We start from the raw sequence: 26,300 nt of genomic DNA on the forward strand, positions 1-26,300 counted from the left end.
TTTTTTCTCTGGAGGCAAAACTAAAGATGTTGGTAACAAAAAGTGCTTTAAAAGCATCACATCACCTTACTATGCCTCTGATTCTGGTAGATGGTCAGAGACACAGGATGGAGAGCCTTTCTAGCAGGACAGGGTGAATTTCCACAGATGTGAGAGTTGGAAATGGTGTCATCAGATCTGCCCTGGACTAAAAGGGCCAAACCCAAACCCCTACTTTCTTCACTGAGTCTTTACAGAGTGGATCCTTCCCTTGAGTCTTGGTTTGTAGTCCAGGAATTTTCTGCTGCCTCCTGAATTGTATCATTTCCACCTAGTTTTTCCAAGTGCCTCAAAAAAAAGCAAAAAATTATCTTGTTATTTCTGAAGCTCTCCTTTAATATGTTCTCCCTAATGCAGGCAAGCATCTTACTCTCAACAGTGGATCTTGAACCTCATTCCTTGCACTCTCATTTTTTTGCCCCTTTTCCCAGCTACCAATTACTTTTTTGGGCAGAAGTTTTTAGTGAAAATATTGCAGTAACTACTGTTATATGCTGATACTATTTAGGACCCTAATGCTCCCCTTGATTTCTGTACACCACACCCACCAACGATGCTGTGAATACCATTGTAATTATCAAGGGTAAATTAGTTAGTAGTAAACTAACTAGTAAACTAGTTAGTAAATTCTGTTTTCCCCTTCTTGTCATAGTGTTTTTTATTAATATTTATTTTGGCCTTTGAGCAAGAATATGTCTACATCCAGAATCTCTCTCCTGTTTTCTGCCTTTCTTTGAATAAAGCCCTTATTCAGTGTATTACAGTGTATTGCACCTTTATACCCTATTCTTACACCAGTATAAGCACACACAGCCAGGAAAAAGAGGGGTCCAGTCCCCCCATGGGACTGAGAAGATACATGGCAAGCCAGCCTGTGCAACCACATGTGTATTAGTGCTGGCCCAGGAGAGAGCTCACAAAGAGAGGAACTACAATAACATCAGAGGGAATCATCCAGGCTGCCAGGACTGGGGTGTGCACACCAATGTGACAATGCAATGATGGATTTTCTTCGATCCCGAGGGAGCTGGTTGGCTCATTCTGCGTTAGGCTGGGCTCTTCCACTTCCATCCACAGGGTGGTTCTTCACACGGTGTGCTGTGGCTGACAGTCTCACTGCCTGGGATTTAAGAGCCTCCCCTCAGCTGCTGCTCAAGCTCTTGTTTGCCTCGGCATTTACAGCAGCTGGATGTCCAACATCTGCTTTAGAACAATTCTTCCTTACTCAACACGTGTTCCCAGGGGAAGGCAGGGAAGCCCTCCCCTGCAGCACACAGGATGAAGTAAATGCCTTTGCCCACTTTTTTAAACAAGACTGACATCTGCCAATTATTCTGATGCAATGATATCGTGATTTTGATAATCCCTCCTTGGAAGCAAAGTTCAGAAAGCCTGAGGTGAAGAGGGAAGTGACAATAAGCTCCTGCAGTGAGTGAGCATGGAGTAAGTAAAAGATTGGGGGATTGTTTGAATTTTGGGATGTTTGGGTTTCTTTTTTTTTTTTTTTTCTCTTTCTCTTTTTGGTTGGGTTTTTTTGTTCAGTTAAAAAAATCCCAAACCAAAAAAAACACCTCCTCCCCCCAGAACCCCCACCCTTGCCTTTGTTTTTGGAGACAACTTCTTTTTTTCCTTCTTTCAACAGAGCTGAGCCATCTTTGGCAAAAGAGGAATTTGTCATCAATTGCTGCCGAGCCCTGGGACCCTGGGGCTCGGGGTGGGAGTGGTCACCAAAGCTTTCCAAGGCAAATTCCATTGCACTTCTCATGGGATAGTGCTGGGAAGCTGAGCTGTAACAGCGAACTCTGCCCTGCAGAGCCGTGCTCTTTTTGGGGGGCGGCGCCCAGCCTCTTAGCGCCGTCCTCCTCTGCCGAGCTCTCAGCCTCCACTGCCGGTGGAGCTGGTCCAGCAGGTCGGAAAAAGTGAAAAAAGCAAAAGCGTTTGATCAGAGTTGCAGCAGTGTGTGACAGAAAGAATCAGCAGAGCACTATAATTAACAAGCAGTGCTTCCCTTTCCTTCTGTTTCAAACCCAACTCCAGTTTTTGAGGTTGTTATTATTATTATTACTAATATTACTGTTATTATTAATTATAATAATATCAATATTATTATTATTTCATAGGGATAGACACAAAACGTGATTTACCTCCGGTTTGCTTCCCTGTGTTCTTTGCTCTTCCTCTAGCAACCATGCCCCTAGTTGCTGCTCTTTTATTCTCACTCCTCTGCCCTCTTTCTTTCTCTGATTTTCCAGCTGCACATTGCCCTTGTCCTGGCTGGAGGAAAGTTCTGTGTGCCTGGGTGAGTACTCTGAAGCCAAAAGGCACAATTAGATAATTTAGACCAGGGATAGCTAATCATAATGTGAAAATGCTCAAGGCAATTTGCAGCCTAGGGCCAGACCATCCCTTACTGCTGTTGCTCTGAAGGCAGGGTGCTGCCATAATAAATTAAAAAATTTGGGTCACTTGCCATGAGAGTATTACTAACAGACATTGCATAAAGCTAAGTGGTAATATAAGCAATACAAGAGAGCAAGGCTTGATATTTTGCAGGCCACTAAAAACTGTATCCCCCCCTAGCCAGCACTATTGAAGCTAGTCCCCTGAGAGTGCAGAATGGAAAGGGGAAAAAAAAAAAAAGAGTCTACTGATGATCTCCTGCTTTTGGCATCCTTGCAAGGGCATCCCTTGTATTTTGGTTGATGAGCAGCACCTGTTTCTGGCTCACCAGCTGCAAGCACTGAGAAACTGGCTGTGCTCATACCAGCTGGGAGGTTTTAATTTCTTCCCTCTGTCTTTCCCCAGCTGATACTTCTCCTCTTCTGAACGTCTGTATACCTAGAAGCTATGGAAGAAAAGGGGTCAACAGGGTGGAACAGTATGTGGCATATGCTGTACTGAATGTGATTCCTTCAGAGCCATAATGTAATATGACATTAACATTTGTACTTAACATTTTAATATACTGTTTACTGAGATGAAGCTGCTCTGTAGCATGCTTTTGTATAAGGTGGAAAGCAAGCATCTATTTTCAGCCAATAGCTAAGCAGAGAGAGGCTCCAAGAGAGACTTTTGTGCATCACCAGTAAATATTTCTATATGTGTCATAATTGTAATTCTCTTTTTAAATATTTAAATGAGTGTTAAAGAATTTGGAGTTTTGCTCTGGTTTTTCAGCAGTGTGCAAACTATTTCTTCCACCATCTGAAGTCAGACAAAGAAAACTAGAAGACAAATTCTTTTCCTGTATGTAAATACAGTCTTTAGCTTAATTAACAAGGATTTATTCCTAATTTTTCTGCTGGAGTTGGATCTCTCTTGGCATTTTTAAGACTGAGACATTCCTTTCACTCTGGTGGATTCCCAGTGAGTGGTGGCAGTGCTAGGCTTTTGGGGATGATGGTGAAACATGGGATATGCCTGGCTTCAATAAATATTCTGCTAATGAGGAGATATTTTTAAAGTGGAGGTTTGTATGTTTTTATTCTCTGTAACTTTATCTCTCTTTTTTTTTTCCTTCAATTCAACACATCAAGAATGATTAATTCTAATCAAGGAATACATTCAACAAGTGAAATAGAGGATGGGAGAGCTACCCAATGCTAAGCTACTGTTGGGGAAGAAGGGACTATTTTTCTAGCAGTTTCAGGCTTGAAGCTTGCTTTCTGTAAAGCAAAGCTGAAAAAAAAAGCCCAAACCAGAGCCTGGACAAGGCTGCTGGCTAGAGAAAGTTGTCACCAATCCATGTTTAGTTAGGTCCACTTGCTTCAGCCCTGCAATAAACTCAGCAAAACTTTTTTGGCTAAATCTCTTCAAGTGACTGTTGAGGCAGCTGCAGACTTTGTGGCATTACTGGCAAGTGGAATGAATTTTGTTGAAACTTGATTCATTCATGGTTGACAAGTTTGGAGAAAGAAATGGTAGAGCAGTCACATGTAGTAACAGCTGCTGAAAAGAATAAGTTTTGGATAAATTTTGCAGATAATCAAAATTGTTTAAAGCCAGTGTGTCCACACAAAATTTGCTGGCCAGTTTCTGCTGTTTGGGCCTCTGTGGGATTTGGGCTCATTTTGCAGAAATGTGTAGACTGGATTGTTAGGGTCCTCTGATCTCTTATGTGGAGGTACCAGATTTAATAACTGATGCTCTGCATTTCTGGTTGTACCTTTAAAACACTTTCCTGGACAGCCTGTTTCAATGCTGTAGATTCCTTTCTCTGAAAATTTTTTTCCTAATATCCTGTCTAAACCTCCACTGGCACAACTGGAAGTCATTTCCCCTTGTGCTGTCACTTGTTATTTGGGAAAAGTGACTGACTACTCCTTCACTTCAGCCTCCTTTCAGGTAGCTGTAGAGCTGTCTCCCTTGTAAAAAGTTAAAGAATTTATTTAACTCCTCTTTAACCTCTGAAATCAGGCTGGTGATTGTGCCCAATCTGTTGTTTTCTATAAGTTTAATTTATTTCCAGGATTGCATTGCTACAGTGCAATGCTATTTCCACCATTCTCTTCAGGTTGGCAAGTTTCTGGCTCCTTCCTGAATGCATTTGTTTGTACTTGGACAAATTAAAATTGTGTTGTTTGCATTGACCCTCCTGGGTTTTTTTCCCCAGGAACCCTGGACTCAAATGAATCAGTTTTCCTGATGTTTCATTTGCTTTAAGTTTTTGTTGTTCCTTTCTTTACCATCATTTAGGAAATTAAACTGCGTTAAAAATATGTCATTATTTCCCCCCACCCTTTTTTTTGATCATACCCTGACTGTGAGTGCCACAGAACTAAAATTCTCTTTTCCTTTGTACAAGCCCTCACAGAGGTAGTCTAAGGTGTAAGGCTCTTGCACAGCAACAGCTTCCCTGTGAAATCTTGAAGGAGCAGATTTCTTGAATAGAAGGGTGCTATAAACAATTTATAATGCTGTCATTCTCTAGATGCACATTGAACACAGCAGTGTCAACTTAGAACATAATTATAAGGAAAGCATAAGCAGCAATTTTTACAGTGTAGTAGAGTTCCTTCAACATCTGATTGCCTGTGCCAATGGCTTCTGATCTGTGCTCCAGATCATTGTTAATAAACCTCTGTGAGCCATTGTTAATGAGGCTCTCAGTTATTGTGTAAGTCCATATTGACTCTTGTAAACAGAAGTTACATAATAGTAACATAATAGTGCCTGTATTTTTCTGATGTTTTGCGCTTATCTGATTCATTAAGCAGATGTTGTACAATCCCTCAGTAATACTAGCTGCCAATTTTTTTTTGCTTTGAATGTTTTCATATTGTTAAGCAATGAGATCCGTTTCTCGAGTGGAAGTCTCTGGCTGTGCCTCTATCCTAATTTCCAGAAATATCATACTAGGGAATTTTGAAAAGGTTTACAAGTGTATGTATCATATGCATGTTTTATACTCTTTCTTTCCCTGTTGCTTTCAAAGTTCACTGGTGTTTAGTAACTGAACATACAGTCTTTCTCCATGGATTGCTGAAAAATAATCAGTTGGAGCTCTAGGCATGGTTATTTTATACTGCACAATACTGCTGCATAACAACTTGGAATATGGACTTGAAACAGTAAGCAGTATGTTACCTGAGGTGGAATTTGTCCTTGACCTTCTCTTAATCCACAAGCAGGATCACCACAGGGATCAGCAAATATACAGCACTTAATACCATGAGAAAATAAAGTGCTGGGATGGGGCTGAAGACATAGGTAAAAGCAGATTATTTGCACCTTTTTTTCTTTTAAATATGAGACAGACGGGTGGAGAGCATTCCTCTTGTCCCCATCTTGGAGGGAAGAATGCCTGAGTGACTCAAAGGGGCTGTCATAGACTGCTTATTTCCAAGGTCCTTTTAGAGACCTTCCCCCTACAACTCTACCTAAATGTATTAGTGCTCTGAAAGGATTCACTGTGCCACTGTAATTCCCTGCTACTCTTAAGTGATACCAGACTGGCAAATAGATTTGTTTTTTCCCCCAATGTCTGAGATAGAAGTGATCTTATGGAATTTTATGTGTGTCATATCAGTATTTATGTTCACTGAGAAATGTTGTCAAAAGGAGAAGGAGCTAAATGAATGCTCGTGCTTGATTTTAGTACTTAAGCATGTGTAAAAAGCCAGAAAAGAAACAGCAGTGTAAAACACACAGTGACTCAAAAAAAAAAAAGTTTTTCCTGGCAGAGAATTTGTTGCCTGTTTACAGCAGGGGGTAAACAGCAGCGTTTTGTGCTCAGGTGCAATGAAAATTTGGTTAGTTGAAGAGGAGGAAATACTGCTTGGCTCAAGCTGCAGAGATAAAAATCATCTTCCTTCTGCTTTGGTGTTACTTATTTACTTTACTTTTTTTTTTTGTTAGAAAAAGTGTTTAAAATTTACTTCTGTGGAAGACAATAAGTAATCGTAGCTGTTAACTCTGTCTTAGGTCAGTAACCTAGTGGTGAGAAACAGAATGTGAGGTCTTTGCTTCCAGATAGAGTTTTGCTAGAAGGGAAAAATGTGAAGGTGTGAGGGGTTTTTTTGTTTTTTTGGTTTTTTTTTTGGAGGGGTGGTGGGGGTTGCAGGGGAAGTGCAGTTTCAGTTTTCATTTTTAAGTCATGCCAGCAGCAGTACGGGCCCATCTTCAGTAGTGAATACATGGTGTGAAAGATGTAAATAGTCAAAGAAAAGTTTAGTCATAATTTGGATGAAAGCCAGTGAAAGTTAATACTCATATTATTGGCAGTTTTCAAAGATCAGCCATTCCCAGAGCATGATGTAATTTTTGAGAAATACAATTCTTTCAAGTCTGCACCAGAAGCATCACAAGCTGTTAAGCAGTCATACAAAATAAGTATTAAAGTCAAATACATGTGAATAACAGTGGCCAAATGTCACAACATAAAAATAACTGTGCATAGTCATAAATGCAAGGAGGTAAAAAAATAAAAAACTGTCTCCAACCCTGGTTATTCCTGCCGCTAGATTATATGACTCTGATAGTTTTAGCTGCTTCATCTTTCCATCTCACCAACTCCTACTCTCTTCTCTAGAACCCAGTCTTAAATTGCTGTATTCAAGTAGCACAGAGAGCCAAAATGTCAGCAAATAAATAAGGTTACTCCAAGTAATTGCTCAAGAGTTTCTGAATTGTAAAATGTATTACAGCAGAGCTAAGATCTGAAAGAAGGGGATGGATAGTAAACACCAAAAATAAACACATCTTCAGCACAGGTATGCCTGCCTTTCTAGTAAACACAATGAAAACAGAAAAAACAATGCCACAGAAGAAAAGGAGGCCAAGCCAGTCCTTTTATCTCCTCTGGAAGGCTGGAAAAGCTGTGTGGGAGAAACAAAACCATTTGTATAATATTTTTTTATTATATCACCTCTTCTGAAGCACTGAAATAGAGCAGTGACAGACTTTATACAAATGTTCTCAGAATTAACCAGATTGGAAATGGAGAAGAGGCAGTAGCCATGCTGTGCTAGTATTTGAACAAGAAGGACTTTGTACTTTGCCTGGAATTCATGTAAAACCTGCATTGCTGTTCCCATTTGATGGCTGTTCCAGTTTACTGGCTGCTGCTGGCAGGGATCCCAGTGTGTCCATGCTGGAGAGAGGGGGAAGGGAGAGCAAGAAGAACAGGAGCCAGCTCCTGCCCACTTTCACCCCCACACCTTTTACAGAATCAGGACTGCTCAGCACATCCAGGAGCAAGAGGGATTTCAGAACAAGAATAACTGACAAGAGGGTTTGTTTTCCACATTGCTAAAAGGGGCTGGCCTTTTTTATTAGTCCTAATGATCATTTTATTGTGGCTTACTGGCTTTCAGAGGGAATTGCTGTCCGATGTATTATTGGATTTCTGTAAGAGATTGCTGATTTTTAGAGGCTGCTGTTAGATTTCTAAATCATGTTGGGTTTTCTCATTTAATAGCTAAGGAAACTGGACAAGCCCTAGGGCCCAGTAGTGGATTCATCACATCCTAGTGCTGTCAGAGAGAGTTCTGCTTTTAGAAAGAATCAAGCCCTAACAGACAAATGTGAATATGCATATTTAAATTGGTGGTTTTTTTAGTATGTGTGGTCATTCTTGTAGTCCTTCAGTAAGAGAAGTGCTCCTAAAATGGCTTACAGTAAATCAGATAGCACACATCCAGTGGTACTTAGATCTTTTTAATACCACCAGTACTCAGTTCAAGTTTCTGGTTTTTCTGAGGGCCTCTACATAAATTTCTGTCTAAACACTGATGTGCCTGCTGTGACCAGCTGGATGTGATGCAAGAACCTGTGGGGAGAAAGTGGGAGACAGCAGAGCTGTTGTAAGAGCTTGGAAAGCTGAACAACACCCTTAGTGAAGTCAAGGGGTTTCTTAGATGTTCAGATCTGTCTGGTTCTTTTGCTCCACTACTGCTCACAGGGGCTGATCCTCAGCTACCTGGTGTACACTGAGGTGTTTCACTGTAATAATTTTGGCTTAATCCTGTACCACAAGCTCTTTAAATGAAATGCTGCCTAACAGTGGCTGGGAAGGCAGAGCTCTGCCTGTTGTTAATGCACCATGAAGATATTGCCATTGTAGGTGATGACCAGAGCCACCAGTGATCCTTTGTTGTCACAGATTAATGGCTTCAGGCACTTGCCTCATCATTGCCCCAGCTCCCTGGGGCCCGGAGGAGCTGCCTGCAGGCTGTGACAGTGAAGCACCACTGCACTGCCATCCCAAAAAGACTTGAGATCCTAGCAGCAAGTCCTTTTCTTCATGTTAATACAGCCTGCTTTTTTGATAGTGGGGTCCTGGCATCTGCATTCACAGTAAGGTCTTGCTTCAAACAGCCACTGCACGGAGTCAGAGAGGCTTTGCTGCCTCCCCATCAATCTCTGACCCATGCACTGGGCAGGGAGGATGAGCTTTCAGTTCTTCCTTGTGGAATTCTGCCAACAGCAAAGGGAAACAACAACACTGTAGAAAATTCCATACCTAACAGTGCTCGAGTTTGTTGGGTATTTTGTTGCTTTGTTGTTGTTCTTGTGGGTTTTGTGGTTTGATTGAGGGGCTTTTTTTTTTGTTTGGCTGGGAGATTTGTTTATTTGTTTTGGTGGTAGTGGGTTTTGGCATTTTCTCAGGTTTGTTATTTCCCTTATTGTCTCAGCCACAGCCAAAGAAGAATCTAGATGTTGCTTGGAAAAATCATCAAGGGGCCCCAAGTTCTGACTCTTTTATTACTGTTTTCCTGATCAGAATAACAATATCTGCATTTTTTTTTTGTTGTATGGCTCATCCTCTGAAATGCATAAGGCAGGATTTACTCTGCTCTGGACAGTTTAGTATTCCTCAGACATTCCAGGTGAACTCTTGTGTACTAAAAAGAAGAAAAAAAAGCCCTCAGAAAATGCTGTATTTTTATTTTTGGAGGAAAAAACCCAAGTCTTTCATTAGTCAAGATAGAACTTTTCAGTTCTCTGCGTTTAGAAGTGACTCTGTGTTTACAAATGTGTCTTGAGTTGTTACAGAAAGTAAATGTTCCTATTACTTTCAATCTGTTCCTTGGTACAGCCAACAACATCTTTGTTCTTGAGCTGTTTAGAAATAGCAAGAAGTGTGGAAAAGTAGGGATATTGCCTGGGTGGGATAGTTCCAATCTTTTTCTCTCTTCTCAGTGATGGAATGAATGGCATCTCTAATTTAGCTCAGTGTACTCCCCAAAGTGCCAGTCTCCACTGGAGCCAGTTTACCATGTACTTCTGCAGGACTCTGCATAATTCCAGTGCAACATTATCTGTAGATCACTTAGGTCATTCACAAGGAAAATAAGTACTTTCCCAAGCCATTCTTTTTTCCAAAGTGACTCTATTTCAGCAAGCAGAGAAAATCACTTCCACTCATAAAATCTGCTTTGCCAGACAAAAATAAATATTTAACAAATAGATTATTTCTAGATTTTTAAAGTCCAGGTTGACTTCATAGAGTTGGCAGGTAGAAAAACTGGCTTGTTAAATTTACAAATGGCATTAAGGTTTGGAGTTCTTTAAGGAAATAATCATAAAGGTATTTATGTTTCAAATAACTTCTAGTTTCTAGAAGTTTTTAGTAACAATTCAGATAGAAACCCTGTCTTGAATGTACTAGATGGCATCTAAACCAAAGAACAATACAGCGACTTTCCTAAGAATGAAAGTGACAACATTAGTTTTCAGGATGGTTTTTATTTGATATATTTTTTGTAGTTTATAAGCTCACAGTTAAGGTTAGATTCTTTTTCCTTAAGTTGATCTCAGGTTAAGAAAAAGTAAGATAAGAGTTTTACCTAGTTTGTAAAATGATGAAAACATTCCTTTCAGTGAACTTCAACAGTTCTGTGCATGTATTGAGTAATAGGCACCTCTAGCACTTTTTAAAAGCCATTAACATTTTGCCTTCTTTCCAAATTCTCACAAGTCCCCCTGGAGTTAGCAACAGCTGTAAACAGACCAGACTTTGCAAAACTGCATGTAAAATCAACAGAAGTTCTGGGTTTGGATTTCTTTCTTTTCCTTTTTCATCAGAATTTGTATGACTGACTATGTACCTGTTTCATAAAATGGAAAGCTATGAAGTTTACCAGGAAAAACAACGGTAAGAAAGACATTCACTGAGGCCCTTTCCTGGATTTTAGGTGTTGTGCTCAAGGAAACATAAGCAGATAATCTTTCATTTTCCCTGCTACCGCCACCCCAGAGTAGCTAATACAGGTTTGGCTCTGTTGGTATTCCAAAACCTATTAGCCCACTTTTTATAAGACATGGAGGTTTGTTTAGGAGTAAGTGGTGTATGGTATAGTACACTCACTACATATTGATCATATTGTAGTGTCTACTAATGAACTAATGTAGTATCTGCTAATGAACTAGCAGTCAGAAGATGTGTTCTAGCACAAGTATTTTACTTCAGGTGAGCATCTGTAAGCTTCCAGTGGCAAACACTTTGAGCAACTAAAATGTGCAGAGATATTCTTAGGGTCTCCTAGAAGATAATCAAGTTTAAGCCTGTTGCTGCACCTTGATTTTGCAGGTGGCCCCATGGCTTAAGAAGCACTTTCCAGACACTGTGTGTAGCAGGGGGTGCAGTAAATGCCACAATCAAATGCCATAATGACCAGTCCAATCACCTTTGTGCTCCTGTCCCACTCATTCCAGGAGCCCTTAGCAGGAGCATCCTGCAGCTCCATACAGGGCATGCCTTGGGACACTTGTAATTATCCAACCACTCATTCTGCTGGGAACATCTGCAGAGATCAGTGCAAATGTCAATAAAGAAATTCAGACACAAAATTCCTGTGTGAAATAATAAAAGCAAGAATAATTACAACCCCAGAAAATTATACTGATTTTATAAAACTCAAGGATTTCTATGCATATTCAGGAGCTCCACCTGCTGGCATTGTTTGATTGCTGTTTACAGCTATACTGAGTCCCCATAAATCTTTAGTAATAATAAAGTCTATTGTAAAACTTATAACTGCTTTTTTGTAATGTTATCTCTATTTTTGCTTTTAGGAGATACTTAAACATTTGGCTAATTTTATGCCTGTTCCCAAGAACCTGTGTATCAAATCCTTCAAAACCTAACTTTTTACTGATACTGGCAGATGACCTTGGTATTGGAGATGTGGGTTGCTATGGCAATGATACAATGAGGTATGAAGTAAATTCTCCCTTCCTGGTGAACTTCATTGAAAAAAAAACGTACTGATGACACTTATCATTAAAATTCATTATTAATTTATTCATTCATCTAGATACACTTCTTTTCAAACTATGTATAAAATTAATGTTTTGTAGTAATTCCTGCTGGAGTCATAATTATACAGGCATGCCTGAGAAACTTTCTGGGACTTTGCAAATGTGTCTGTGCACTGTACTTGTCAGGCATGAGTATAATACATAAATTTCCATAATTCCAGGGTTGAAATATGAAGGAATGAGATTAGAATTTATTATCAGTTAACATCTCTAGTAGACTTGTTATGAAATGACACAGCAGTCTATGCAATGTATTTATCCCTAGTGCAGTTATCAATCTGTATATAGATTTATTGAGAGAATGATGTGTCCTTGTTCTAGCCTGTTATTTTCTTGGATGTTGTGTTGTGCACAGACCTTTGTTCCCTATGCTGCATGGGATTTTGTTTCTCCCCCCCACCTTTTATTTTTTTAGTTATTAATAAAAGCACATATACCCATGAAAACCTCATTTCTAAGGAGTCAAGGTATCTCAAAAATACATATAAGACACAGATTTCTAGCTGAGTTCTAGGTAAACAGATTTTTTGTAAATGTGATGGCGATATGCTCAACAAAATTAGGACGAGCAGTATGCCATGAATTTCTGTGTAATATGTTTTCATCAGAGATGGTACTTTTCCCTTTAGGACCCCTAACATTGATGGCCTGGCAAAGGATGGAGTGAGACTTACTCAGCACATTGCTGCAGCAGCTGTCTGTACTCCAAGCAGAGCTGCTTTCCTGACTGGCAGATACCCCATCAGATCAGGTTGGGCCTCTCTCCAATGGTTTGCTGCAGTTGGTCTAGTCAATGTTGATGTTAAAAATCCCCTTAAATAAACCATGTTAAGGAACAGTTAATCTTGGGATTTTGAGTCTCAGTGAAATGGGAAAAAGTTAGAGATGACTAAAGATTGATTTCTATGGGAAGATCCCCATATAAAACATATTATGTGTGGCTAAATGACAACACAGAAATGGGCAAAAATCCAGACACTACATAGCACCCAGAGGTAGAAAAAGAAAGAGGCTTGTGTGATGTTGTATGTTCAGTGGCATTAGGATTACATTAAATGCATTTTTTTTAATATCCTGGCAAATGTTTTCCAGTGAAATGTGTCAGGCTGTAGAATCGTTCTCAGCAATTGTGTCTTAAACCAGATTTACTTCAGCCATGTAAATTTATGACAGAAGACTTTAGCCACTGCATATAGCAGTAATAATCAGTGCAGGTTCTGATGTGATTCTGACTTCTGGATAAAACTTATTTGGGGTTTTTCGTAGGGTTTTTTTTTTTTGTTAACATTATATTTTGATAGAACTTTGATTGTAAGAAGTTGCCTAATGTCCAGATGGAGGTGTCTTCCTGTCATTTGTAGACACTCCAGCATAGCTGAGGCATCTGCACTGGAAAAGTATATGATGACATGGAACTTGGAAAAGACATCATTTTGGAGGTCAGCAGAATATCCTAGGGCATAGGAAATGCTTATAAAAAGGCACTAGGCTTAGACAACTGTGTCCCTTTCATTAGAAAGCACAATCTGAGAAGACTGGAAATCTGAAGTCTTGCTTGTTTTATTCCAAAGACTGTTATTCCTCTCTAGGCATGGCATCCAGCACTCAACGGCAGGTTCTCTTCTGGAATGGTGGTTCAGGGGGACTCCCACCAAATGAAACTACCTTTGCCAGAATACTCTACCAGCAAGGTTATTCTACAGCACTTGTAGGTATGAAACAAAGTTGTTGCCTTTTCATTTTTTGTTATTCTAATTAGGTTACTTCTGTAAATACATTTTTTTGGTCAAAATTTCCAGGATCAGTTAAACTAGATTTTCTTGTATGCATAACTTTCAAAATCAGCAGGGTTTTCAGAACACTTTCCACAAGTCCGATGTGAGTACAGCATATCTGGTAAATCCAAAATGAGGTGTATGTAATACATAAATACACACTGCAAAGGGAAGTAAATTCAAAGGAAAGAATCTTGTTTGCCCAGTACAGATTGCTTTAGGATGAACCAGCAGAGATATTTACTGATGTATTAGAGCAGAAAAATGTCATCTGTCAGTTGGCACCGAGACACCACAGTGGTCTTAATTATATCAATTTCAGCACAGTGGTCTTAATGATACTGATTTCAGCAAGGTTTTTAAAACTGTCTCTCACAACATCCTCATAGGCAAACTCTGAAAGTGTGGGCTGGATGAGTGGACAGGAAAGTGGGTTGAGAGCTGGCTGAACAGCTGATCCAGAGTGTTGTAACCAGTGGCACAGAGAAAAGTTGTCCACAGTGGTGTCCCTAAGCACTAAGCCCAGTATTGTTTAACTTATTCATCAATAATGAAGATAATTAGGGGACTGAAGTATCTCTCTTATGAGGAAAGGCTGAGGGAGATGGGCTGTTCAGCCTTGAGAAAAGATGGCTGGGAGGGGACCTCATCGATGTCTGTCACTGCACTACTGCTGCACTGCTTCTCCCTGAGTCTGTCCCCATTCCACGCCAGCTCCTCCCTTGGCTGCACCTTAACAGAGAAATACAGGATTTAAGATTTTTGTTTTTTATTTCTAGGGAAGTGGCACATGGGTGTGAACTGCAATACCCGCCATGATCACTGCCACCATCCTTTAAATCATGGTTTTGATTATTTTTATGGCATGCCTTTTACCCTTCTCAATGAGTGTCAAGGCTCAGATGACCCTGAATTGGCCAAGTCTTTGCAAGATACATATTGGTTTTACACTCAGATGACCATCCTTGCAGTATTTACTCTTGTGATTGGAAAATTTGCCAATTTATTCCCAGTAAAATGGAAAATAATCATCTGTCTGGCCATCTGTGGTCTCCTTCATTTCATCTCCTGGTTCTCCAGCTATGGTTTCACCAAGCACTGGAACTGCATCCTGATGAGAAACCATGATATCACTGAACAACCAATGAACCTACAAAAAACTACTTCTAATATGTTGAAGGAGGCAATTACATTCATTGAAAGGTAATCAGCAGAGGTGAGCAGCAGACTGAGGGGGAACAAGCAGCACTGGGGGGGAACAGGCAAAGGGGTCCTGGCCAAATACTGTGCCTTCTGCCAGCAGGAACAGAAAAATGATCTCAGGGTGATGAATGTCATACAAAGTGTCATATGAAGTTAATGTTTTACAAACAGGAGAGTGATAGTGAGTTTGTTTAGTTTTGTGGGTTTTGTTTATTTTTTTTTCCCAAATATGTCCTTCATTTATTATCAGTAACTTCAATTGGAATTGAAAAAACTGCTAAGTCTTTAAAAGTATTTGTGTGCTAAATTTGTGTGCATACCCATATTTTTGTCAGGATTTAGGGACTGTGTGTTTGTTTTTTAAAGGAAATGTGAGATAATATAAATTCTTTCTCTAAAACTTTGAGCATAGGTAATCTCAGGTTCCTAGGATTTCCTACATGGCTTGATGTTGAAGCAACTGTGGGTGATATCTGCCTCTTCCATGAGGACACCTCAGGTGCTCATGGTGCACATCCATGTTTAAGTTTCGGCAAGTGAGTCCTGTTCTCCTTGCTTCTAGGAATGCGTCAGTCTTTTGGCTATGACCTCTTCTACTTGTTTATTTAATGTTTTGCATGTCTAATTTGGAACTGGAAATAGAAATGACCCATTACTCTTTTGGTCTTAACAGAGAAAAAACATCTTTGAGGGGTATGTTTTAACCCTCTCTGCTTCCCAAAACCTCAAAGCCAAAAATATGTCAAAATAAAAATTGTTTAGATCTCAACAATATAAATATAAATTGAGAGAGTAACTGCAATACCACTGTTATATTTTGGGTTGAGTGACAGTTTGAGGAGAAATGACTGCTGTTTTCTTTTATTTCAGAAACAAGCATAGACCATTTCTTCTCTTTGTTTCCCTTTTACACGTTCACACCCCTCTCATTACCACAGAGAAGTTTCAGGGAAGAAGCAGGCATGGCCTGTATGGAGATAATGTAGAGGAGATGGACTGGATGGTGGGTAAGTGCTGGTCTTGAAGAAAATTCTTCATTCACTTGGATGTGGAAAAGGCATTGAAGGGGTCATCACCAAACTCCCTCTTAGCATATGTAAAAATCAGTGAACTCACCTTGGTTACCTAGTTGATTTCAGAGATTGCCATACCACAACCATACAATGTATCTTTTTTATTTTCTTAAGATAAAAGCTTTAACTTTCCTTGTAAGGATCTGTTCATGATTTTTTTTTTTTAAATTACATGCTTCTACTCTGAAGTGTTAAATGCAGTCAAAAACCAAATGTGTCCCTGATCATATTGTTAATCAAATGTGTGATATTTCTCCAGCTCTGGTCTTAGAAGATGTAGAGAGTCGCTGCTGAATATTACATTATATGATGGTGGTTTTGTGTGCTTATGCATTTTTGTTGGAAAAAAAAAATCAGAACCCTCTTCTACCCAAAATTTAGAAAGATATGGAGTTTCACTTAATAAATTGTGTGAAGTCAGTGATGACTCACTTAGCTCATAGTCTAGGCTCTTGAGTACCAATCAGGTTAAATTTCTGATTGGTTAATATTGTTTAAAAACCTAACTTTTACTTACCTTTTCTTTTCAATGAGAGAGATTGCTACTGTTCCTATTTTGTCAAAAATGGAGGCTCTATTAACAAAGTAATTGCCTCCTGTCAAGGCCACAATTCAATCACTGAACATTTTTTCCCCCAATAAGCATGTCTTCAAAGAATAATTTGAGAGGAACCTGATTTCTCTCAATAGAGAGGCTGAAAACTCCTGCAAGATCCCGTTGAACCAGAGGACTCAGCCATGCTCCTCTTTCCTCTTTTGGCACGAGTCACATTCAAACACAGGTTCTGTAAGCAAAAATGGATAGCAGAAGTCAAGATATAAATAATGTGTTGTTGAAACAGGATAGCAGCTAATGAGGACAAAACTTTGCAGGGAAAGGAAGGTTCCGGGAAGGTTCCGGGAAGGGAAAGGAAGGGAAATGAAGGGAAAGGAAGGGAAAGGAAGGGAAAGGAAATTGAGCAAAAGTGGTGAAGCTTGTGCTTTTTTCTTGTGCAGTTCAGCTTTTGCTGCTCCTTCTGTAGGTATGGAAGCTGTTCTTGGCAAATATATTTGATGCAGAAGATGATGAAGACAATTAATTGGAGAAAAATCACATTCTGTATAAACATTTGATGATATCTGTAGAGAAAACATTCCTTATGAAGTTAGGTTTGAATTACAGTCTATGAAGTTTTTATTGCTTACATCAGGAAATTATTTTGGTTGATAGCATGCAGCCTGATCTCAGAGTCCTTGTTCAGTTCCTGGTGAGACACAGCAGTTTTTTATGGTTAGCAATCAGAGCAGCACTATTAGTTAAGCTTTTCAAGATGTTTGAGGCTACATAGTGAAGACAATTCTTGATGCAGAATCTACAGAACAAAGCTGACAGAGTATTTTGAGTAGCTTGAATAAAAGTATCACTCAATTATTTTCCAATTTTTTTCCTGTTTTTATAGACACCAGAAACAACTGTTATAAACATTCATCAGCTTTCTCTTGGGCTCTTATTGGCAAATGGAAAGACAGTCTTCACCGAATGTGGAGTGAAGACCTAAAAAATCTTCATCTTCTGATGTTTTGCTTTGTTTATAGGCAGGCTTCTGGATGTTATTGACAAAGAGGACTTGAAGAATACCACATTCATTTATTTTGCATCTGATCATGGAGGATTCTTAGAGGCTCACAGAGGAAATTCTCAGTTGGGTGGATGGAATGGGATATATAAAGGTAAAATTTTAGTAGCTTGTACATGTATAAGACTTCTCTTAAAAAAAAAAGAGTGGTAGAAAAAATATATACAAAAATACTACATTTAATAAACTATATGATGGGATTATAATCTTGGATTGTAGGGCTGAAACAAAGTCAGGGCATCTGCTCTTCATAGGGCTGGGACTGTGTAGAGGGGCAGGACCACTTCCCTCAACCTGCTGGCAATGCTCTACCAGCATTATCTACCTAATGCACACCAGGATACCCTTGCTCTTCTTGGCCCCAGGGGCACACTGCTGGCTCAGGGAGCACTTGCTCTTCACCAGGACACCCAGATGCTTCTCTGCAGAGATGCCTTCCAGCAGGTCAGCCCCAGCCTGTAATGGGGCATGGGGTTGTTCTTCCCAAGATACAGAACCTTCATTTACCTGTGTTGAATTTCAAAAGGTTCCTCTCTACTGATTATCTGCGTCAACACTGGAAGATATCATGATGCCTATTTTTCTTACTGCAGTTCTCCAGTTTTTCACCCATCCTATACGAGTTTCTTCTAGGCTCTCCATGGCTGGCTTGCAACACAGTGACAAAAGCTCTCTGGAATCTCTCGTATGTACTTCCTCCAGATTACTAAACCTTGAAAAGCCACTGTGACATCTTGGTCAGCTTGGCACTTACTGTATAATGAAGACTGAAAACTGTATCCATCACAAGTTTCCCTATAGAAGAGTTATATGCACACTGACCTTGCTCAGCATCACAATGCACATGTGATGAGCCACACAAGCAATGTTTGACACAGCTGGGATCCACCCCCACACAGTCCTAAATGTAAAATTTGCCTTTAGTTCTTGATATGAAGATTCCATGTCAGTAACAGATGCAAAAGAGGCTCACTCAAATAGCTTACAAACTAAGGAATTCACTTCCACTAGCTGAACATAAGTGTATTAGTAACAAGAGAGTCCAGAGGGGAATGAAAAACGTGACTGGGGAGTTCAGGATGAGAGGACAATGATGAAATCATGCCTGCTTAGAGAGAAGGCAAGAGGGGATACAATATCAATTTAGATATCAATAATAGAAAGACATTACTATTCATGTCCACATACAGCAGAAAAAGGGATATCCCAGTGAGACAAACTGACAAAATTTTAAAATACAGTTTAATTAATAAATATCTGTAAAACTCACTCTTGCTGTTGGGAACTGCATATTAAAAACAAGCAGATAAATAAGACAAACATACAAATAATGAGAAGAGCCACCGCTGAATGATGGTCTACTCTTTTCCAGGATTTAGTGTGTTTTCATTAAAGGTGCATGAAATACCCTGAAAATTTTAAAACGTTTTCCTATACATGCACAATAAACATCTGTTATCTTCAATTTTTTTTATCTTTTTAATACTTCTCCCCCTTCTATAACAGGTGGAAAAGGAATGGGAGGCTGGGAAGGAGGAATCCGTGTCCCAGGTATAGTTAGGTGGCCAGGAGTGTTGCCTGCAGGGACAGTTATCGATGAACCTACAAGCCTTATGGACATTTATCCTACAGTAGTTCAACTGGCTGGAGGGGCGGTGCCTCAGGACAGGTACAGAGGTGGCTTCATAAATCATATTGCTTCTCTTTCTTTATTCAGACAGAATCTGTCTGTGTCGTGCTTCCTAACAGCCACATGTTAAATTCTCTTTGTTTCTGAACCAGGCAATTCTCTAGTTTTGTTTGTTTTTTTTTTTTTCTGCACAGCTTTCCCCATCTTGTCTGCTTATGTGAAAAAGGCAAAGAAAAAAAACCCGTGTCTTATCAAGGGTCTTGTAGATAACTCTGTTCTCTTTTCACTGAAAAGCAGCTTGGTTGATTTGGGACACTAGGATGACTGATCAAACCAGACTTCTCTAAAGGACATGAGAAAGTGTGGGTGGTTAAGCCATTTCAGCAAAAAGCATAGAAGTACTGGTAGATTTCTGAAAACCCAGTTACAACCCAGATTGTAACTGAATTGCTAGGCAGTTCAGTAAGTGGCTTCTTTTTTTAAAATTATTTTTACAAAGCCTGGAGCTCACAGAGCTGTCAGTGCTTTCTATTTCAGGTGGCAAAATTAAAACCTGTGAACCATGCCTTCACTATTGTTATCACTTCCAGGAAAATTACAGTAATGGTGTTTGATCTCCCCAGGCAGGATATGTGAACTAGCTGTAAATGCCAAAACTTCTAGTAACTGCTAATTAGTGGTCTCCACACATTCATCCAATTAAAAATCTCAGGGCTCATTAGCTGAACAGCACCTTGGTTTAGTGATGACGCTTGAAATCTTAACGCTGCACACAGAGAGCGAGTACTGCTCATGCTTCAGCTGCAGACTTAAAATTCTGAAGCTGTTTGGTGACTCTGGTGCTCTCCATCAGGGTCATGGATGGGCACACCTTGCTGCCCCTGCTGCAGGGGACAGAGCAGCGCTCCAGGCACGAGTTCCTGTTCCACTACTGCGGGGTGTTCCTGCATGCAGTGCGCTGGCACCAGAAGGACAGTGAGTATAAACATCCTGTGGTGGCATTCACAGGGGTCCCAGGACGAGAGAAGAGATGAGAATCTTGACTCCATGTTTCAGAAGACTGATTTATTATTTTATAATATATATTATATTAAAAGAAAATTATATACTAAAACTACAATAAAGAATAGAAGAAAGGATTTCAGAAAGCTAGCAAGGAAAGGAATGGAATGATAACAAAATCTTGTGTCTGACCAAAGAGTCCGAGACAGCTGGACTGCGATTGGCCATTAATTAAAAACAACCACATGAGAGCAATCAAAGATGCACCTGCTGCATTCCACAGCAGCAGATAGTTATTGATTACATTTCATTTCTGAGGCCCCTCAGCTTCTCAGGAGAAAAATCCTATCAAAAGGATTTTCCTAAAATATGTCTGTGACAACATCCCCCTCCTGCAGGCCAGAAATGATGTAACATCCTCTAGTTTCTGAGAGAATATAATGTAAAAATGTACATATACACGTATATACACATTTACATGTATGGAATTAATTCATTGTCTGAACCTCTCAGTTCTTCTGCAAGGCCTGACTGTTCGTTGTCCTGCCTCGCCTGAGATGATGGGGTTTGCTTCCTAAGAAGAGATTCTTTGCTTCAAGAATCTCTTAATATTCTTAGGGATCTCTCTTTGTTTCTCTGTAATGCACACCAATTTTTGTGAACACAGAATGTTTCTCGGCAGAGAAAGCTGTGTCTGACTGCCCCAGTTCCTGGATAATATTCCTGCTGGAAGAGTCATGCCACACTTCCTTAGGGAGAGGCTAAATTCATACTCCAATCAAATGGGGCATTTGAAGAATTGCTTTTCAGGTTCTCCTGATGTTTTCCTTGCCTAAATTACATTGCTTGTTCTTCTAAACCATGTAAGTTCTACTTAAGTACCTATGCATACAACACGTAGATGCAAGGTGGATTTTGTGGCATTTCATGTTCCTATGAAGCCATGTGCACATTTAGATTTCTTATGCATGCCTTTCTACAATTTTTCCCATTGAACTGTTTATGGTAAGGGGCCTAAAAATAATACCATGTTCTGGATATAAAACACCAGCTAATCAAAAATGTAGCTCAGCTTTCAGGGGGCCAAACATTTTGGTTTTTTGCTGTACCTGCAGTTTCTTCTGGTTGGGCTGACAGACCAGGCTGTTTTAGTTCATTTACAAGTATGTCACACTCACTTTACTTATTTATTATCATCATTCATTTCATTACTTATTTATTAACATCTGTCTCTTGAGCAGCCTGGATACCTAGATATCAAGCCATTGTGTCTTGATGTCACCCAGGCAGGACCTCTCCTTTAAGGCCTCCACTGAAGCCAGAAGAATCCTTTGTTTCTATGTTAAAGAGTCCTTTCCTTTACCTCTGCACCATAAGTCTTATTAGTGACAGTCCATTTCTTTCTTCTCATTAAACTGATGAATTGTTACGAGGTGGGTTTGAGACACATTTGGATTGAAGCAGCAGGTTTCCTTTCCCTTGGATATATTAAATCAACACACTGCCTTAACATGCACAGGCACCCTTCAGATTCTGTCAGAACTACTTCAGTAGCAAATTGTATATCCCTCTTTGCCTCTTGGAGATGAGTGAAGTCCCCACTGCTTTTATCAGCACTGGTTTCTATCTTTTCTTTTTTTCTTTTACCCTTCTGTAACCCAGCTGTCTACTCAGCTCACCAATGCAGGTTAATTAGAATCAGCCTCTCTCTATCCTTCTAAGTGAACTAACAAGGACTTGTCTGTCTCCCACTCTGCAACTCCAGTAATTATTTGCAGCTGGGAAAAGTGAATGTTAAAATTTAGCAGAATCAGAACAGCTCTCCCCAGACACTCTACACTCACCACCATAGTGTATAGATTATAAAGAATTCAGCTCAATTACTTATGGAAAAGAATGACTACTTAGTTCAGTTTTTCTGAACACTGATCACTAATTTCTATGTACATCTAGGTAAGTCCATGTGTCCATCACATATAGTAAATGGTTACTTTAGTAATATCATACCAGCACTCCAACTAGAGCTAGATACTCAGAAAAAAATGCATGCCCCAGGGAGTGCTTGTTTAAGTCCTTGTAAGAAATATCTATGCTGCCTGACCAACAGACATAAGAAGCAAATCCCATGCCCTGGGCACCTTAATATCACAGAGGATCCTTGCACTTGTGTCACCAAACAAACATTCTTTTGGTAACAAGACAGGGATAAGCTTGAGGATGCACTGGACATGCAGCCAGCAGCAAAGCAAATACTCAAACAGACCTAAGGAGTATCTGTCTGCCCTCATAAACTGTCAGAAAGTTGAAAGATTTAATTTTTATTTCCAGATCCATGATATTCTGAGCTGGAAAGGGCCCAAAAGGATCATCAAGTCCAACCTTTAAGGAAATGACCCATCTGGGGATTGAATCTACCACCATGAATATCACCACCATGCTCTTACCCTTCTTCTTTCAGAAAACATTCTTTATCCTTTCTTTCACAATTTCAGAAATTGAGATATCTAAAATTTATCTTCATTTTCTTACACCTAAACATTTCAGAACCATTGAGACAGCATCCCTCCAAAAAGTGCAAAAGCAGGATGTGGAAACTGTGTGGTGAAAATAAAGAAATACAGAGCCAGCCAGCTAGCCAGCAACTGGATATTTTAATCTAAGATATTATCTAAACCTTAATATGTCTTATTCGTTCCCCTTCGCCTTTTAACAAGTTTTAAAATTCTATTTATTGACAAAATATTGTTCTAGGGTAATGACAAGAGAGAGCCTGAAGAATAAAGCTGCTGGCTCCAGACAAAAAGAACAGCTCTGGACACAAGAGAAGAAAGGAAGAAAAGTTCAGCTGACTCCATTGAACCAAAAAGAAAATTCCATGTAGGGACAATGCAGTTGTCAGCTCTTTAATGTTTTGAGCACAGAAGTGACTTCAAGTGGTGAATGTCCCCTTTCTTCTTGTCTCCTTTTTCAGACATAGTGTCTAATTGCTGTCTTCTTGCTGGGCACATCCTTGCCTCTGAGTTCAGTGTAGTGCTTTCTAAATGTGGGGTAAGGAATAGGAGAAAAAGGAGAAGGGAGGGAGAAGTAAAATATCCTGATGAACTACATTCAGCTGTAGTCCTAGTAATTTACCACTTTTTCACCACAAGTTACAAACCTGTTCTTATCCCATGGTCAGTACAAGAGCTTGATGAAGTATAAGCTCTAAAGCTGTGAGCTATTTGCCTTCTTCATGTTAACTTAAAAACTAGACTCCAGATTTTAAAGGCCTGCACTAACCACCCTTTTTGGAAGTGTGCTGGAACATGAGCAGAGAAATAAGCTGTGGTCAATTTCTGCCTAGATGTACTTCTTCACTCAGATGTACAGGGCCAGAAGAAGAACCGCCTAACAATATATACACCCAGAAATTGGGGACTATGTTCTCCATTTTCCCCCCTCCAAGAGGCATAAAAAGTTTTAAAGGGGAACAAGAAAGTGGCAGACTTCATCTGAAGAACTGAAACTGTGGGGCTAACCATCCATATACTGCACATGGTACCCAGAGCCAAGAGATATCCACGAGCCACAAAAACCACTTGAATCCCTGGCAGCTTCCACAACACCTCTTCCCTGTATGCAACAACCACAACATTTGTTCCCCTTGGAACAACAAAGCAGGTCTCTTAAACATGAACCAGCCTTTCAGGGACCACCCCCAACTCCTAATGACATTAAGCTGTTCAAATATGCTTCTCCTGTGACAGGTGGCACCGTGTGGAAAGCTCATTATGCTACTCCAGTGTTTCAGCCAGAAGCCTCTGGGGCCTGTTTCAGAAGAGGAATTTGTCCATGTTTCGGGGATGGTGTAACCCATCATGACCCTCCACTGCTGTTCAATCTCTCACAAGATCCATCTGAGGCAAATCCTCTCTCAGCTGACACTGAGCCCGTGTTTGACGCTGTAGTGAGGAGAATAAGAAGAGCTGTGGAAGAGGATCGCAAGACTCTGACTCCAGTCCCACAACAGCTGTCTCCTTACAATAATATATGGAAGCCATGGCTGCAGCCATGCTGTGGGACATTCCCATTCTGTGGGTGTCATGAAGAAAATAACAAAGTCTAATACCAAAGTCAAAGTACAGTTAGCTTTAAAGAAATTATTAATTTTTCACATTCACATGACTACAGTCATAAAGAGATTAAAGATTAAATTATACTGGGATAACTAAAAGGGACATTAGTGATTGGTTTTTTCAAACTTCTCTCTTATCCACAGAAATTAAGTAAGGCTGTGGTTTAAAAAAAATTAGGGGTCATCTGTATAATCCATCCCTCAAGTGAATAATTCAGGATTAAATACCAAATAAATGAATCAAAATTTATTTTCTTACTGGCTTACAATTCAAGCAAATGATGATAGCTAAAAAAGCAATTTTTCAATAGCAATTGTCCATATAGAAAACATGCTTGTTGAGAGAACTGGATTGAGCCCAAGAGGGTACCCTGTTCATGCGTTATGTTTTTAATGAAAATTAACCTTTTGCACAAAAATGAAAGGATTATGACAATGAAAAAATAATTAAATGTAGAATTGCACATTTAATTTGGAAATATACCGAAATGCATTGGCCTCTCAGAAATAAGCACCTATTAAATTACAGCAATTTTTTTACCTCATTATCTGTGGATTGATTTGTCTGTCAGGCAAGATTTCCCAGAGAAAACAGAACTGACAAGGATGTTTCAAAAATTAGATAGCTAAAGTTAGCATCTCAGGAGCAGTAGCAAAGTACCTAGCCATTCTGAAATGTTAAACCACAACAATTCTTACTGATATGTGTTCTCCATGTAGTTAGGTCGTCTCACTTGTGAGAGCATTGAAAATCATCACCCCTCTGCCTTGAGAAGATTGCAAAATTTCGGACCTATTTATGAGACCACTTCATAAGCCTGCATGTCCCACTCAAGTGACAATGCCTCTGGTTTCATAGGAATGCCATTATGCCTCCTGAATAATATTCTTTGTTTATTGAAAAAAACACTATGTATTTAGTAGGAAGTGTTAAAAAAAATTCACCTCGCAGTCTCATCACTTCTGTATACAGGTCATCTTCCCCAAGCCAAAGAAGTGTCAGCACTCTGTACAGTCATTAGGGGAAAGGAGGGTATTAAAATACCTAATCCTCTCCTGCTGCCCTTAGGTTAAATAAATTCATCTCTCAAGATATAATCCCAACCATGCTCTTGCAGGGATTTTGTGTCAAATCAGATTTTCAAATGGATGTTCCTGTATTTTTTCCTTCCCAAAAAAAGTAGATTGTGGGCATGAAACTCAGATTCAAGCTTCAAAGTCTTCCTGAACACTGTATATTCAACTCCTCCTGTACAGGCAATGGTCACCCAGGCTTTAAATAGTAACAAGGGGTGGTAAGAGCTGCAGAGCAGGTATTTCAGGTGATGTATTTCCTTAAAGCTTGCTGTCTCGAGGAGCCACACCTGTGCAGCTCTATTAAGGACCAAGGTTGCCTGTGTGTAATTTTGTCTTTTAGAAATAGGAAGAGACAAGAAGGCCCATAGCAAGTCTCTCTCTCAGCACCTGAGCTGCCCTAGCAGGTCCCTTTCACCAGCTCTGGGACAAAAGTGGATGCATGTCTGGATTACGCAACCTGTGCAGTGTCTCAGGGAACCTCCTGTCTTACACCTTAGTGTGCTAGGTTGGGGTGTGGTGAGTCACTGCTCTTTAAACAGCACAGGTTGTGACCATGATGCAGCACCAAATGCAAGTCTCTAAATAGCTGACCAGGCAGTTCTCCAGGTTATTTGCCATTTCACCTGTTCTCTAAAAGGTCACCAAGAAAATTATGTGGAAAACATTCCACATAAATCATAGGGCATGCATGAAAAAGAACTGAGTGGATGCCTCAATGTCACACTTAATAGAAGCATCCAAAAATATGTTTGTTTTCACTTCTTGATAGTGTTTAAATTTGAACCAGCATTGCCTCATGCTTGTCAGCTTTGACACTTCTCTGTGGCTGACAGGGACTGAAACCAGAGCAGCAGCATTTCACTGGATTCATGCAGGGAAAAAAGAGCATAAAAGATCACACATTTTAAAGCCAGTTTGGCTGATTCAGAGATGGAGGACAAATCCTACTGCTCAGTGGGGAACAAGGCCAAAAGCTGTCAAGCCAGTCAGCTCAGTAGCATCTACATT

The 26,300-nt window shown here is 39.8% G+C and overlaps 1 protein-coding gene across 4 annotated transcripts; it reads left to right on the forward strand.

Annotated features, from left to right (window-relative positions):
• Positions 1 to 1,110: 1,110 nt before the first annotated feature.
• On the forward strand, positions 1,111 to 24,760 carry LOC132323753 (arylsulfatase D-like). Of its 4 annotated transcripts, none has more exons than XM_059839339.1 (11): positions 1,111 to 1,482; positions 10,567 to 10,636; positions 11,557 to 11,697; positions 12,432 to 12,553; positions 13,392 to 13,514; positions 14,357 to 14,780; positions 15,651 to 15,787; positions 17,429 to 17,563; positions 18,976 to 19,138; positions 19,953 to 20,074; positions 23,848 to 24,760. In XM_059839339.1, exons 2-11 carry the CDS (start codon positions 10,584 to 10,586, stop codon positions 24,204 to 24,206), a joined length of 1,779 nt encoding a protein of 592 aa, XP_059695322.1. In that variant the 5' UTR covers positions 1,111 to 1,482; positions 10,567 to 10,583; the 3' UTR covers positions 24,207 to 24,760. The 4 variants fall into 4 exon arrangements, with proteins under 4 accessions (XP_059695322.1, XP_059695325.1, XP_059695326.1 ...); XM_059839342.1 differs by having other exon boundaries at positions 22,430 to 23,991; XM_059839343.1 differs by having other exon boundaries at positions 22,853 to 23,991.
• Positions 24,761 to 26,300: the final 1,540 nt, after the last annotated feature.

Source organism: Haemorhous mexicanus, chromosome 2, assembly GCF_027477595.1.
Source record: "Haemorhous mexicanus isolate bHaeMex1 chromosome 2, bHaeMex1.pri, whole genome shotgun sequence".
NCBI classification, from domain to species: domain Eukaryota; kingdom Metazoa; phylum Chordata; class Aves; order Passeriformes; family Fringillidae; genus Haemorhous; species Haemorhous mexicanus.

Excerpts from the sequence above, each read along its gene's own strand:
- LOC132323753 (XM_059839339.1), top strand. The coding sequence starts at position 10,584 with ATGTACCTGTTTCATAAAATGGAAAGCTATGAAGTTTACCAGGAAAAA. Across the intron at positions 10,637-11,556 it reads GTTTACCAGGAAAAACAACG|GAGATACTTAAACATTTGGC; the intron begins GTAAGAAAGACA and ends TTTTGCTTTTAG. Across the intron at positions 15,788-17,428 it reads GGAGATGGACTGGATGGTGG|GCAGGCTTCTGGATGTTATT; the intron begins GTAAGTGCTGGT and ends CTTTGTTTATAG.